We start from the raw sequence: 14,222 nt of genomic DNA, 5'->3' as shown, positions 1-14,222 counted from the left end.
CGAGAGAGCCTGCGCGCCTGCTCAGGCGCACGGAGCGCGCAGGGGCTGCAGCCTTTGTGCGATGAGGCCCTCGGGGAGGCGGGCGGAGGCGCCCGCGGCCCCCCAGAGGCCTGGGAGAGGCAGGTGCCGGGGGGTCCCGCTAGGGCAGGGACTAGGGGCCAGCCTGTGCTCCCGCGCTGCGCTTGAATCTCTGTAGGGTGGGCGGGGCCATCCGGGATCCAGCCAATGGGGAAGTGGCCCCGCCCACCTGGCCGGCTCCCGGAGCTTTAAATATTCCCCTGCGGGGCAGTGCAGGGGCTCTCGGGACTTGCGTGCAGCCCCATCTCCCTGACTATTTCACCACCATGCTCTCCGTCCGCGTCCCGCTCGCCACCATCGCTGACCCGCAGCAGCAGCAGCTCTCGCCCCTGAAGGGGCTTAGCCTAGCGGACAAGGAGAACACTGTGAGCGCCACGAGGGGCGGGGGGCGGGGGTCGGGGGCAGGGTGGCGGGGTCCTGTGGGTGGCTGGGGGCGCGGGCAGGCTTCTGACCACGCGCCTCCCCACAGCCCCCTTCCCTCAGCGGGACCCGCGTGCTGGCCAGCAAGACCGCGAGGAGGATCTTCCAGGAGCCCTCCGAGCCGGTAAGTAGGTGGGCTGCGGCGGGGGCGCCAGGCGAGGGGGCGCTGCAGGCAAGGCGGTGCGGGCGGAGCCTGCTTGGCGCCAAAGCCGTATTGTCTGCTCTCAAACCCTACCCACCTCTCCCGGGCCCGCGCTGCTTTCCCGCCAAAGTCTGTTCCCTCCCCAGCACCACTTCCCATCTGGACATTTCCTATTTCTCTATACTCCTATAGAATCCAAGTATGACAACCGACTTACATTCAGCCCCATGAAATTTCTGATCATTGGAGGTATTCTGCTTGAAAAAAGAAAATGACAGTTTCATGGTTCGCCCTGTACTTAACATTTTTTTTTTCCTTACTTTTTCTCTCCCAACAGAATCCTAAGCTATCTGCCCCCAGTGTGGGGGACGAACCACTTCTGAGAGAAAACCCCCGCCGCTTTGTCGTCTTTCCTATCGAATACCATGATATTTGGCAGATGTATAAGAAAGCTGAGGCTTCCTTTTGGACAGCTGAGGAGGTAATCAGACGCAGCAACTAGGAGACTTAAAAGACCCTTTGCCCATTGCCTCTCTAGAGGAAGACCCCAGCCGGGCCGGCTATAACATGTTTGAAATATGCTTTGCTGTCCTCCCTGTCCCTCTTTGGAATGGTTGTTCACTCAGGACGTGAAATGTTCAAATTGGCAGAATATGTGAGGAGTATATAAATCAGGTGGTGCTAGTAGACTTATTAAAGTTGAACAATTAGGCGTATGTGTGAGGGTCCTGCCGGCCTGAACCCTTTGTGAACTTCTGTATTTCAGGTGGACCTTTCCAAGGACATTCAGCACTGGGAAGCCCTGAAGCCTGAGGAGAGATATTTTATTTCCCATGTGCTGGCTTTCTTTGCAGCAAGTGATGGCATAGTAAATGAAAACTTGGTGAGTTCCCCCCGTCCCCCCCCCCTAGAAAAAGTACCTTTATTCAAGATTTACGAGAGAACTAACAATTCTCTTTTTTGTCTTTTAAAATTTTGCACACTGAATGGGTATCTCTCTCTCTCTCTCTCTGTAAACCAGAGTTTATATTCTATGGCATTTTCTGTTCTATAGTGTACTTTGCAGTTATTTCTTCCTTATGGTATTTTTCCCCCCCAACTGTAGAGAAACAATGTTAAGACAATATTAAGTGATAGTAATAGATCCAGAACCCTAGTAACTATCTATTTGCTCTTCTTTTTGTGGCTTTGCTGTTTTTTTTAATAACTGGTTGCATATATGTCTTGAGTGCATCCTCCTTGCAATGAATGAAAATGAATTACTATGTCTAGCTTATAATGATACAAAAAAGGAAGTGTGAGGCAACCAGTGTTCATTGACTGAATTGCTGCTGGTAGATTTTCCTTAAACTGATCTTTGTGTTTTACCACTAGGTGGAGCGGTTTAGCCAAGAAGTTCAGATTACCGAGGCCCGTTGTTTCTATGGCTTCCAAATTGCCATGGAAAACATACATTCTGAAATGTATAGTCTCCTCATTGACACTTACATTAAAGATTCCAAAGAAAGGTGAGTATTTGGGTGGTGATATGCCAACATATTTAAGATTACTAGTTGTTACTTTTTGAAATCATATAGGGATAGAAAAATGACTCTAAAATGAGCAAGTCAAAGAAATTCCTAGCACCCATGGTCATGTCTGCTCTTAAGAACAGGCCTAAATGCACTTTACTAGTCAATTGCTAAAAACAGTTATAAGGTTACTCCATCCTTTTAGAGCTGGAAACATACTAATGAACATCCAGTCTAATGCCTTCTGAAAAAACATTCCAAGAGTCTGTCTGATGAGCTAAAACTTAGGTTTGATAGTTTTCACGTCTGGCAAATCTGTCAACCTACAGTGTAAGGCTGGCTCAGGGTGGAGTGGGTGGAGGATGCAAACTTGAAGATAAAACCAGCCTCTTAAGGGGCTTGCAACATAATATAAGTGGAATATAAGTGGAGGAATTACATACTAAATAGCACCATGAACCATGAAATTAATTCAGGCACACAGCAATTTGCCTGAAATGATAGTATATATTGGGGGATAACAGAGAAGAAATGTAAGTAGCTTAGGGCCTATTTTACATTGTTAGGATTGACTGGAGAGGAGGGGAGCACTAGAAATAGGCATTTGAGTAGTCTAGATACTAAGGTCAGCTTCAGGACAAGAGCCTGTGTAGAACAGAAGTGGTGAAGCTGAGGAGTAGCCTTTTGTAGATGATGTGGAAGAAAGTGAAGAGGGAAAATGAGTGGTGACTTGAAAGGCCAGCAGGATGGAGGAAACTCTTTGCAGGGGTGGGGGATGGGGTTGTAAAACGATTTGAACATGTTTGCAGATGGAAATGAAAAAAGAAAGTAAAGGTAGGGCATGATTGGAATAGATTACCAGAAGGGAGGGATCAGAAAGGCCTGATGGTTGAGCTTTGAAAGCTAGGGAGAGGCAAGACCCAGGTTGACAAGCAAAGAGAATAAAAGGAGCCCAAGGTCTGATGAAAACAAGCTCACTGGGACAGGCTGGGGAATCTCCGGACTCCCAAAGTAGGCACAGGAGGAAGAGGGTATGACCTGAACTTGAAATAATGAAACCAATCAATGCTCTTGATCTAACAGACTGAGGTTGTGGGGCTCAGTATGAACTAATGAATACCTAAATTTTATTAACATAAACCAAATGGATTTTTGATATTTTTTCTAAAACATTGGAGGAAAAAGCAAGCTAGTAAAAAGAAAACATTTCAGTTTGAATCCCAAATTGGTCTTGGTCCCAGTGCTCTTACCTAGAAGCTGATACTAGAAGTCTTTGCTAGAATGACTGATCATCTGTGTGTGCCTACCAGGGAATTTCTCTTCAACGCCATTGAGACGATGCCTTGTGTGAAGAAGAAGGCAGATTGGGCCCTGCGCTGGATTGGGGACAAAGAAGCTACATATGGTAAGGGACCTTGGCCCTACTTACCCCTGAGCTTCATTTTCTAAGTGATGTTACTGGTTTGTTCCTATGAACACAGGCAAATACTCACAGAAATATTTTGTTTTTAACTGTAGGAGAACGTGTGGTAGCCTTTGCTGCAGTGGAAGGCATCTTCTTTTCCGGTTCTTTTGCGTCGATATTCTGGCTCAAGAAACGAGGACTGATGCCTGGCCTCACGTTTTCCAATGAACTTATTAGCAGAGATGAGGTGGGTCTAATTCAGATAATAGGCTGACCTGCACCCCAAACACCTACAACCCCATGTTCACTGAAGGGAACCCAAGATGTGAGATTGCCTTAAATGCACATTTAACATGTGGGTTCAACCATAGGCATCTTGGAAGAGAATGAAATAATTTGCTGAAATTATTTTACTCATATTCTCAGTATACATAGGTATTTCCCTATGTATGGAATTTTTTCCTAGGGGAAGTAATATTATTTCTACCTGTGTGTGATCCTTCTGTACTTCAGAATTAGTTGGCGAACATCTCTGAATCCATTCAGGTCCAGTATGTCTTTGAACGCACTTGGATTAAAATGCCAAAGCGGAAAGTTTAGTGCCCAGATGTTCTGTTTAACTCCCATCAGCGTTGTCTGGGTGTGTGTGTTCTCAGTCATATCTGACTCTGTGACCCTGTGGACTGTGTAGCCCGCCAGGCTTCTCCATGAAATTTTGCAGGCAAGAGATACTAGAGTTGCCATTCCCTTCTCCAGGGGATCTCCCTAACCCAGGATCGAACCTGCATCTCCTGCATTGGCAGGTGAATTCTTTACCATTGAGCTTACCAGGGAAACCACTTCCATCAACATTACTTGGGATTTAATGCACTAAGACTTGCAGACTTGATTCACTTGAAATTGCATTACTATTACTGATTTCCCAGACATTAGGTTATAAATCTAAAAACTAACCAGCCTATTCAGAGTTTTGCCTTTTCTGCTGGAAGTAGTGGTGGTGAATGTTAAAGCTCAGGGCTGTAGGAAGGAAAAATGCTGAGAAAAAGTTCCTCCCACTCCTTGGCAACCACAGAGTGAGGACCAGACCTGTCTCGCTGTCCTCTAGGGGCAGCACTGGGGCCCAGCGTGGGGCCTGAGCCTGCCTAGGTGACACAGCAGTTGAGTCATCTTCCCCTTGACATTTGAAATGCTTTAGTCTGACCACACAGGATGTCTAACAAGAACGCCAGCCTAACACAGCTTCCTCTTCCACGTTAATGATAGAAGTCTACTGCTCTGTTGCTGCTGCTACTGCTGCTAAGTCGCTTCAGTCGTGTCCTATGGACAGCAGCCCACCAGGCTCCCCTGTCCCTGGATTCTTCAGGCAAGAACACTGGAGTGGATTGCCATTTCCTTCTCCAATGCGTGAAAGTGAAGTCGCTGAGTCAGGTCCGACTCTTAGCGACCCCATAGACGGCAGCCCACCAGGCTTCTTCGTCCATGGGATTTTCCAGGCAAGAGTACTGGAGTGGGGTGCCACTGCTCTGTTGGTGACTTTAAACCTTTTTCTTCTAGGGTTTGCATTGTGACTTTGCCTGCCTGATGTTCAAACACCTGTTGCACAAACCTTCGGAACAGAGAGTAAAAGAAATAATCGTCAATGCAGTTAGGATAGAACAGGTGGGTAACACAGGGAGGCCTTGTGCTTGCTAGAAGACCTCTTAATGCTTCTGTTTTATTGAGAAGCTGTGCTCTGGCCCCTAGGAGTTCCTCACGGAGGCCCTGCCTGTGAAGCTCATTGGGATGAATTGCACTTTGATGAAGCAGTACATTGAGTTCGTGGCAGATAGACTTATGCTGGAGCTGGGCTTTAGCAAGGTAAAGTATTTTGTGGGTAGCCCTCTGGTTCTTTCTGAAACCGGTGTTCTGTGCTTATGTTTTGCTATGAACCTTTTCAGGTTTTCAGAGTAGAAAATCCATTTGACTTTATGGAAAATATTTCACTGGAGGGGAAGACTAACTTCTTTGAGAAGAGAGTAGGCGAGTATCAGAGGATGGGAGTGATGTCAAGTCCGACAGAGAATTCCTTTACCTTGGATGCCGACTTCTAAGTGACCTGAAGACGTGCTCTTACCTTGCTGATTTTTTTTTTTTCCTTCTCATCAAAAAAGAAAAAAATCAGCTACTTGAACCATATCAACGAGCTACACCATGAACTGTCCATCATGTTCACTAATGGCATCTTTAGCACTGTGTAGCTACCTCAAAATCAATCCTGTTAATGCTAGTGGGGTCACCTAGATGGAAAGTAGGCAACAGCTACTCGGGTTCTTGAATGATCTTGTCCGTGTTTGGCTTTTGCAAGCAGGCTAGCTGAACAGGACTTACTTTGGGTCTTAACAGCTGCTTTCTTGGCCTCCAAGTGTAGGGACTCCAGCGAGTTTGATCCTGAAAGATTAAAGAGTAACCACCACAAGGAATACATCAGACTCACTGCTTCTGAGCAGATTTTAAAGTTTACTTATGATTTGTATATAAAACTGGCACTTTACATACAAATAAACAAAGTTTGAACTGTCAGGGTAAAGGCTTGATTTTACCTAAATTTGTTGGTTTCTGCACCAAATATAAAAGTATTCTATTTACCAGTAGTGGCAGCCAATTCAAGATTTACTAGGTGACCAGAGTAGGTTAAGCCTATGTAAACTAAGCATGTTATTTTTCTTCTTTTCTTGAATGAATTGAATTGAAGCGCTTTTTGACTCAATCCTGTGCACGCCTAGGTATTAATATCAGCCAGGTAGTGCCCTCTATTTTTTTTTTTAATTTTTAAAAAAAATTTTTTTTATCTTTTTATTTATTTTTTTTTAAATTTTATTTTATTTTTAAACTTTACATAATTGTATTAGTTTTGCCAAATATCAAAATGAATCCGCCACAGGTATACCTGTGTTCCCCATCCTGAACCCTCCTCCCTCCTCCCTCCCCATTCCATCCCTCTGGGTTGTCCCAGTGCACCAGCCCCAAGCATCCAGTATCGTGCATCGAACCTGGATTGGCAACTCGTTTCATACATGATATTTTACATGTTTCAATGCCATTCTCCCAAATCTTCCCACCCTCTCCCTCTCTCACAGAGTCCATAAGACTGATCTATACATCAGTGTCTCTTTTGCTGTCTCGTACACAGGGTTATTGTTACCATCTTTCTAAATTCCATATATATGCGTTAGTACAGGTGGTGCCCTCTAGAACACAGGTTGGTGTCCTGTTCTAGAGCCCAGGTTGAGTATCTCAGGATAAGAGATGAGAGATCTCTAGGAACTAAAGTTCAGATCCAGGCTCACTGTAGGTAACCTGGGTGTGCGGGAGGGGCTGTATCATTTATTTAGTTTCTCAAATTGTATGTTCCTCAACTTCAAGTTAGTATGAAAGATCCTTGAAGAGTCTTCTTAGCAGGGATCCAAGATATAATATTAACATTGTAAGTTGGTTTTGAAATCACCCTTGAACGAAAGGACCCACCTGTATGAGATCTTCTATTAAGTGGTAAAGGCAGGACTGAAATGGCCCCTCTTAAAAGTTGAGTGTTTATTCTGATTTTGTGAAATTTGTAAGTAGGTACTGTTGACTTAACCATTTATACTTTTAAGTTAGAGAAGTTTTCTACTATCTATGTTTTTTTAATATTATATCTGTAGTTTGTACTTTGAAATAATTACCCAGTATTATTTTCCAGTTCATAATTGAGTAGTTAACCATTCAGTGCAATGACTTCTAGGATTTGCTTAAACCTTAGCATCATCTGCTGGATTCTTAAACTGCAGTAGAAAGCTAGTGTTATGTGAATAATTAATACATGTTCCACTCAAATATTAATTTCAGAAAAGAAAGTATAAACTTAATTGGTATATTTAATAGGTTTGAATCAATCTGCCTTTTTATTCCTTCCTCCCTCCAAAAAAGGCAAGATGTAACATGGAAGGAAATAAGTGATGCCCATCAGTCTTTTGGCTGTTTGTTAACACATTGTGTTGCGTGTTGGCTGACCACTGGCCTGTCCCATTGTCAGTTTTCTTCATTGTATAAATGGTAAAATAGTCGATTTAAAATTTTCTGTAATATGGGATCCTTCTCTATCTTTTAAATTATTGTTGTAAAGTTAATCCAGATTATATGGTCCTTAAACTTAGGCAACACAAAAATAGACGCTCTAGCTGGCATGGTCAGGTACGGGTGGAAGTTGGAAGCAAATTTTAGAATTCTACCTCCCATTAGCTGTGTGATACAAGCATTAACTTCCACCAACTAGGATCCGGTTTCTTCATCCGTTTAAAGGGAAACAGATTTTTGTCTAAAACATCTCAAAATCCTGATATTGAGTACTGCACAAGTGTTCAGTGATTTCAATAAAATTGTTCTTGTGTCAGTTCCTTGGTAACATTTGTGTTTCAATCCAGGAAGAAAAAACTAGAAAGTATTTCATAAATATTGTGTAGGGGTTCATGTGCTTTCTGCAGTTCTGGGGCTTTGTCGTGGCTGTTCTAGCACAAGGTGTGGGAAACCGGTTCACTTGAAAGGTGATGCCCCAAAGCATCTGCTGAACTGCACACGGGTTTGTCAAACCAGGAGCAAGGGAGTTGAGCTTGGCTCACAGCCTCAGGCGAGCCACCTCTTGGGGGCTGAGTCTCCTGGCCCCTGTCAGACGGTCCTTGTTTTACAGACATTTACTGTCTGTAAATGCCCTTTCCTGGGGCAATCCCACTTCCCTTCACCTGTGCGTCCTTAAACTAACGAATTACTCATTGTGTCCCCACTGGTGATATAGTCATTCATTGAGCAAACTGCAGGCTCCCTGCCGGGCACTGTTCGGATGTCAGAGGCGGGGCAGAGGACAAAGCCGCCCCTGTGAGGTTTAGGTTTACCCCTCAGGAGGAAGCTGGGTGCCTAAGTAAAGCCCAGTTAGATGAGAATGCAGTTCTGGAGCCAAACCAGGGGAGACAGCCGTGGGGATGCTGGTGGAGGGGAGCATTTAGGAGTGTGGAGACACTGCTTTCCCTGGTGGAGGCGGGTTGGGATGAGTCTTCCCAACTGCTTTTTTTCTGCTTCATTGCACTGAGATTCCTTCCCTGTACTCCTATGAAGAATGTTCACTTAGAAGGCACAGATTTTAGCCACTTCCTGTCTTGGAGCTTGGGCGTCCCTCGAAGCTAGGTGGTAAAGAATCTGCCTGTCAATGCGGAAGACATAGATTCAGTCCCTGGGTGGGGAATCCCATGGACAGAGGAGCCTTGTGAGATATAGACCACAAAGTCACAAGAGACAACTATCTTATCACACAGCCTCCAAGGATTATGCCCTTGGAGTGGCTGGTGGATGCCATTGAATTTGTGCTGGCATTTGGAGTGGGTAGAAGTGTGTTCTATGTCCTGGAGAGGTCTCAGTGGAGAGCTTTGCTTTTTATCCCCAAAACACCATCAGATACTTCCAGGCAGCTGTGCTCTAAGGACCATCAACTATTAGCCTCCAAGCAGGCAGCCCAAGGTCATGTTTTCTCTTGTGATCCATCTATGCTGGCTGCCCCAGCCCTCAGATACACCCCCCATTGAGTTTACCTTGGGAGAATCTGAAACATTTGACATTGGGATGGACTTTATATGGTTCAAACCAGTGGTTTTCAACGCTGGTGGGCATTATAATAACCCATGGGCTTTAAAAAACCTGGTAACCTGGATCCCACTTTTCAGTTTCACTGCATGTGCTTTCTGATTGGGGTCCAGATGTACTGAGCCCCAGCACTTATGTAGGAGGCACATTTAATCACTCCTGATATCTGGGGTTCTGCTCCCTTGGTGTGGCCCAGCCTGGCTGCCATAACAGTGGTGGGAGCCTCCGCTTGCCTGCCAGGCATTGCCTGGGCTTAATCCAGCCTGAGGACTGGCTTCTTGCAGAGATGGTATTTATAAGCGCCCTTTGGCCAGGGAGGGGCTTCCCTGATAGCTCAGTTGTAAAGAATCTGCCTGCAATGTGGGAGACCTGGGTTTGATTTCTGGGTCAGGAAGATAGGCTGGAGAAGGGGTAGGGTACCCACTCCAGTATTCTTGGGTTTCCCTGGTGGCTCAGCTGGTAAAGAATCCACCTGCAATGCGGGAGACCTGGGTTCGATCCCTGGGTCAGGAAGATCCCCTGGAGAAGGGAAAGGCTACCCACTCCAGTATTCTGGCCTGCAGAATTCCATGGACTGTACAGGCCATTGGGTTGCAGAGAGTCGGACACGACTGAGCGACTTTCACTTTCCCTTTCTGGCCAGGGAGCTGTTCAGTAGGATTAAGATCCTGATAATGTCTTAACTGCAGAGCAAGATAATCCCAGCTCCTCAGTGAGTGACCACAGCTTTGAGGCACACAATTGCATGGCTTGGCCCGTTCAGACCAGCAAAGGCTTTGCTTGGACCCTATCCACCCCATCCCCTTCTGTAGAGGGGACTCCCCCTGCTGGTGTACTCTCGGCACAGCCATTCCCTGGAGTGGATTCAGTGACTACAACCAGCTTGTTCAGTTGTGTCTGATCCCATGGACTGCAGCACACTGGGCTTCCCTGGCCTTCACTAGCTCTCGGAGTTTGCTCAAAATTCATGTCCATGAATTTTAGGTCGATGATGCCTTCCAACCATCTCATCCTCTGTCACCCTCTTCTGCCTTCAGTCTTTCCCAGCATCAGTGTCTTTTCCAGTGAGTTGGCTCTTTGCATCAGGTGGCCATAGTATTGGAACTTCAGCTTCAGCATCAGACTTTCCAATGAATATTCAAGGTTGATTTCCTTTAGGATCGACTGGTTTGATCTTGCCGTCCAAGGGACTCTTAAGAGTTTCCTCCAACACTGTAGTTCGAAAGCAACAATTCCTCAGCGCACAGCCTTTATGGTCCAGCAATCACATCTGTACGTGACTACTGGACAAACCATAGTTTGGCTCTAAAGATTAAAGTGTGGCTCCAGCATGATGGCACCTGAAAACCTTCCTGCTTCAGACACCTCCCAGTGATAAACAAAAGTTAAATGGCTGCGGACTTCCTAAGAAAGGGAGATTCTCAGATGCTGGGAACAAAACAGTGACCCTGGGAGACTGCTTGGAAGAGCCCCATTGGTTTCTTTAAGGAACCAACAATTTCTCTTGTTGGTTCCTTACAGAAATCAGAGTAAAGGACCAAACACCCTTGGGTTAGCTGAGAGGGGTTGATCGGCACTAGGGGAGGAGTTAGAACCAAAACATCTGCACAAAGCAGGATGTTGAAATAGAAATAGAGTCTAATAATCCCACTAGCCCTGGGGAGAGGATGAGGGTGTTGATCTTTCTGGACTTTGAAAAAGGCAAAACCCTAGGTAGGCCTGCACCTCTCGGATTTGTGGTCTAGAAACTTGTGGGAGATGCATACCCTCAACCCAGCTGTGCATGGTTCCCACATAATAGAACATACAAGGAAGGGCTTCCCTGGCGGTCCAGTGGTTAAGAGTCCACCTTCCAATACAGGGGATGTGAGTTCGGTCCCTGGTCTGGGGAACTAAGATCCCATATGTGTCAGGGCAACTAAGCCTGTGTGCCATAGCTAGAGCGAAACTGGGGTACTGCAATTAAGACCCGATGCAGTCAAATAAAATAAAGTTAAATAAAATACTATTTAAAAAAAAAACATTCAAAGGAACAAGCCACATGACTGTAGGAACAATGGGTATAAAAATCTCAAGAATGTGGATTAATAAGATAATAAGTACTCTTGCCTGGAGAATCCCTTGTACAGAGGAGCCTGGTGAGCTACAGTCCATGGGGTTGCAGAGTTGGAACTGAGTGACTGACACACACATGTGATCAAAGGAAAAAGTGAATCAAACTGCAAAGAACAGAACTATAAAGAAATAACAGGCCAATTTTTAAAGAACCAGCTAGAATTTCTAAGAATACAACACTACTGGGATTCAAGCTCTTAGAGCTTTAAAAAATAGCCTGTTTAGAATGATTAGACATGGCTGATGAATTAGGATGTAGCTGTAAGGAATTACCTGAAAGCAGGTGGGAAGTTGGGAGGGACAGGAGACGTGGAGGGCAGGATGGAAGGACACCTTATTTCAAAAGGGAGTTCATACAGTGGGCAATGTCGAGGTAGTCATGTAACTTCCCGGAGTTGACTTGTCCTCATAATCAGAGTCCAAGGATGCCCATCCTCCCACATCCAGATGGTACCATCAGAGCAGGGTTCTGGGGCCAGTGTAGGCTGGCCAGGTGTGACCCATCACTGCTCGTGATGTGAGCAGGGCAAGTTTTGCAATTTGGCTGCACTCACCTGGGGACAAGCCAGGTGAGGGGTTGAGGCCAGGCGTGTAGCAGGGGAAGAGACATAGGGGACTGTTCCTGCACACAGGCCGGTGTGGAGACAGCAGGGCCCTCCAAGTTAGGGGGCTGGGGCTGAGTCTTCCTGGGTGTGGCCCTTGACCTGAGAGTTCAAGCTCTGCCTGAGGCTTCCTGTGACCCAGAGAAGGCCTCTAACTCTGCACCCTCTGAATCGGGTTGTGATGTGGCGGGCGGTGCTGCTATCCCTCCTGGCTCTGCAAGATGGAATCTGCTTTAGGAGTGGGTAGAGCCTTGGAAGGCTGGTTACCCCCTCCTCCCAACAGAGGCCACTGACGACCCTTGTTGCTCACAGTCAAAGTCCCATGACCACAGTCACCGTGGTCAGATGGCGTGAAAGGAGGATCTGGTTACTGCCAGCCAGAGCCAGGCTTAGGGCTTGCATTTGGTTTGGGCAACGGAGGCCCTGCTTTTCCCCCAGGCCTTGGGGCTTAGGGTACAGAGGGTTTGGGGCTGCTGCAGCCACCTTTCAACCAGGAAGCAGGCCTGAATTGACAGTGCATCGCACACACGGGAAAAGAGAGCTGATTTTCAGAGAAACAGAGTGCTCATGACTTCATTTTCTGGATCCAGCCACGCCTGAAGTCCACACCCAAAATATTCCCTTAAGTAAGCCAATGTGTTCACAACAGCCCTGAGTTCCTGTGATCCACAATCACTCTGGGGCAGGGAGAATTAGATCCATTTTACAGATATAGCCTTGAGGCACAGGGAGGTCACCTGTCTTGCTGGGAACCACATAGATAAACAGTGGCTGACCAGGACTGGAACTCATGTGTCCTGGCCCCATGGCCACACTCCGTCCCTTTACCCCTTGGGAGTGATTGTTCTCCTTTATGAAGGACAGGCACCCAGGGCACCATGCTGGTCCCAAGAAGCACTTCTGGAGCCGTTCCTGCTGCTCAGGGACCTTGTCCAGCGGCCCATGTCCTCGTCCTGCCTTCCCTGTGTACCTGGTGCGGTGAGCAGGCTGCACTCTGCCACTGTGGGCCTGTGGCCCGCCCCCCTGTTTGTAAGTCAGAGAAAGTCATCACCGGCCCAGGCTTTGGAGCCACTCTTGGCTGCCTTCTGCCTGAGTCCCGCAAATAAGCTCGCAGTGAAGCACCAGGAAGGTTGAATCCCAGGTTTAGTAATGGGAGCAGTGACCGCCCTCAAGGGGTGGAAAATGGGAAGTTTCCAGTTGCTTCCAGAAGGTGCCTAGAAGCCTGGCTGCCTGTGTGGGGTCTCGCTGTGCCTCCCCTTGGGGTGGAGAGCTTCTCCTGTGGGACCCCAGGGAGCCCCCCCAATGATGCGCTCCTGCTTGGGAAGGCCTGCAGGTGGGCGCCGGGGGGCCTCCCTCCTGCCAAGCCCGCTTCTGTCACGGCAGGGACAGCAGCAGCAAAGACTAGATTTAGAAACTGTCACCGTGAGAATTAGGCGACTCTGGTCCTGGTGTGTTTTTCAAACAGCTTTATGGAGATACAATTTCAGTGGTTTTCAGGATAGTCACAGAGTTGGGTAACATAACCCACTTTAGAAAGAGACCTCGTCCCCCATCAGCAGCCCCTCTCCACTTCCCCTCCGCCCCAGCCCCCCGGGAACCAGTGATCAGCAGTTCTGTCTCCTTAGGTTTGATGTGACATGGTTTTGAGATGCTCGGTAAACAGACGTTATTAATGGAAGAGTTACTGGATTTTATTTCTAAGACACATCACTTAGAATGTTAGAGGCAGCAAGGAGGGGATGGGTCTGCCTTGCAGAGAGAGATTTGATTTATATTTCAGAAAGCTCTTTTTCCCTTGGCACATTAGAAAAACATTTTGCATTAAAAAAAGATTCCTGACATTGCCGGGAAGGGGCCTTGGCTCACTGAAATGCCGGGTAGGCTGGCAGACCTTCATTCCATCCCTTCCTGGTTCATCAAACAATAACCGAGCCCTCCTCCCTCTACTGAGGGAGGGACGTACTGAAGGTCAGGGGTCAGAACACCAGGCCCTGGGGCCAAATCTGGTCCAATGCCTATTTTTTACGGACTCTGAGCTAAAAATGCTTAAAAATGTATCAAAAGAATAAAATTTCAGGATACATGGAAATGATGAAATCTCACCCACTGGATGTTTCCTCCAGCACACGGCCACGTGGCTTGTTTATGTGCCGCGACAGAGGTTGTGCTGTGTGTGGAGCTGAGATGTTTTCTCTCTGGCCCTTTCTAAAAAGTGTTTGATGACCTCTGAGTGAGGCAGGACCTTGCTCTTGAGGGATCCACGATCAAGTCAGGAAACGGGAAAGTGGTAGATGGTCAGTAGT

General features: G+C 46.9%; 1 protein-coding gene across 1 annotated transcript; it reads left to right on the top strand.

The window, feature by feature from the left end:
• Window positions 1-278: 278 nt before the first annotated feature.
• RRM2 (ribonucleotide reductase regulatory subunit M2) lies at window positions 279-6,115 on the top strand. The gene is made up of 10 exons (XM_006073779.4): window positions 279-443; window positions 548-622; window positions 978-1,121; window positions 1,407-1,523; window positions 2,015-2,148; window positions 3,462-3,556; window positions 3,670-3,803; window positions 5,111-5,215; window positions 5,300-5,413; window positions 5,494-6,115. Exons 1-10 carry the CDS (start codon window positions 345-347, stop codon window positions 5,644-5,646), a joined length of 1,170 nt encoding a protein of 389 aa, XP_006073841.1. The 5' UTR covers window positions 279-344; the 3' UTR covers window positions 5,647-6,115.
• Window positions 6,116-14,222: the final 8,107 nt, after the last annotated feature.

Source organism: Bubalus bubalis, chromosome 12, assembly GCF_019923935.1.
Source record: "Bubalus bubalis isolate 160015118507 breed Murrah chromosome 12, NDDB_SH_1, whole genome shotgun sequence".
In the NCBI taxonomy this organism is placed as follows: Eukaryota; Metazoa; Chordata; class Mammalia; order Artiodactyla; family Bovidae; genus Bubalus; species Bubalus bubalis.
The sequence above is the reverse complement of the archived record's forward strand: the minus strand, read 5'-3'. Positions and strand labels throughout refer to the sequence as shown.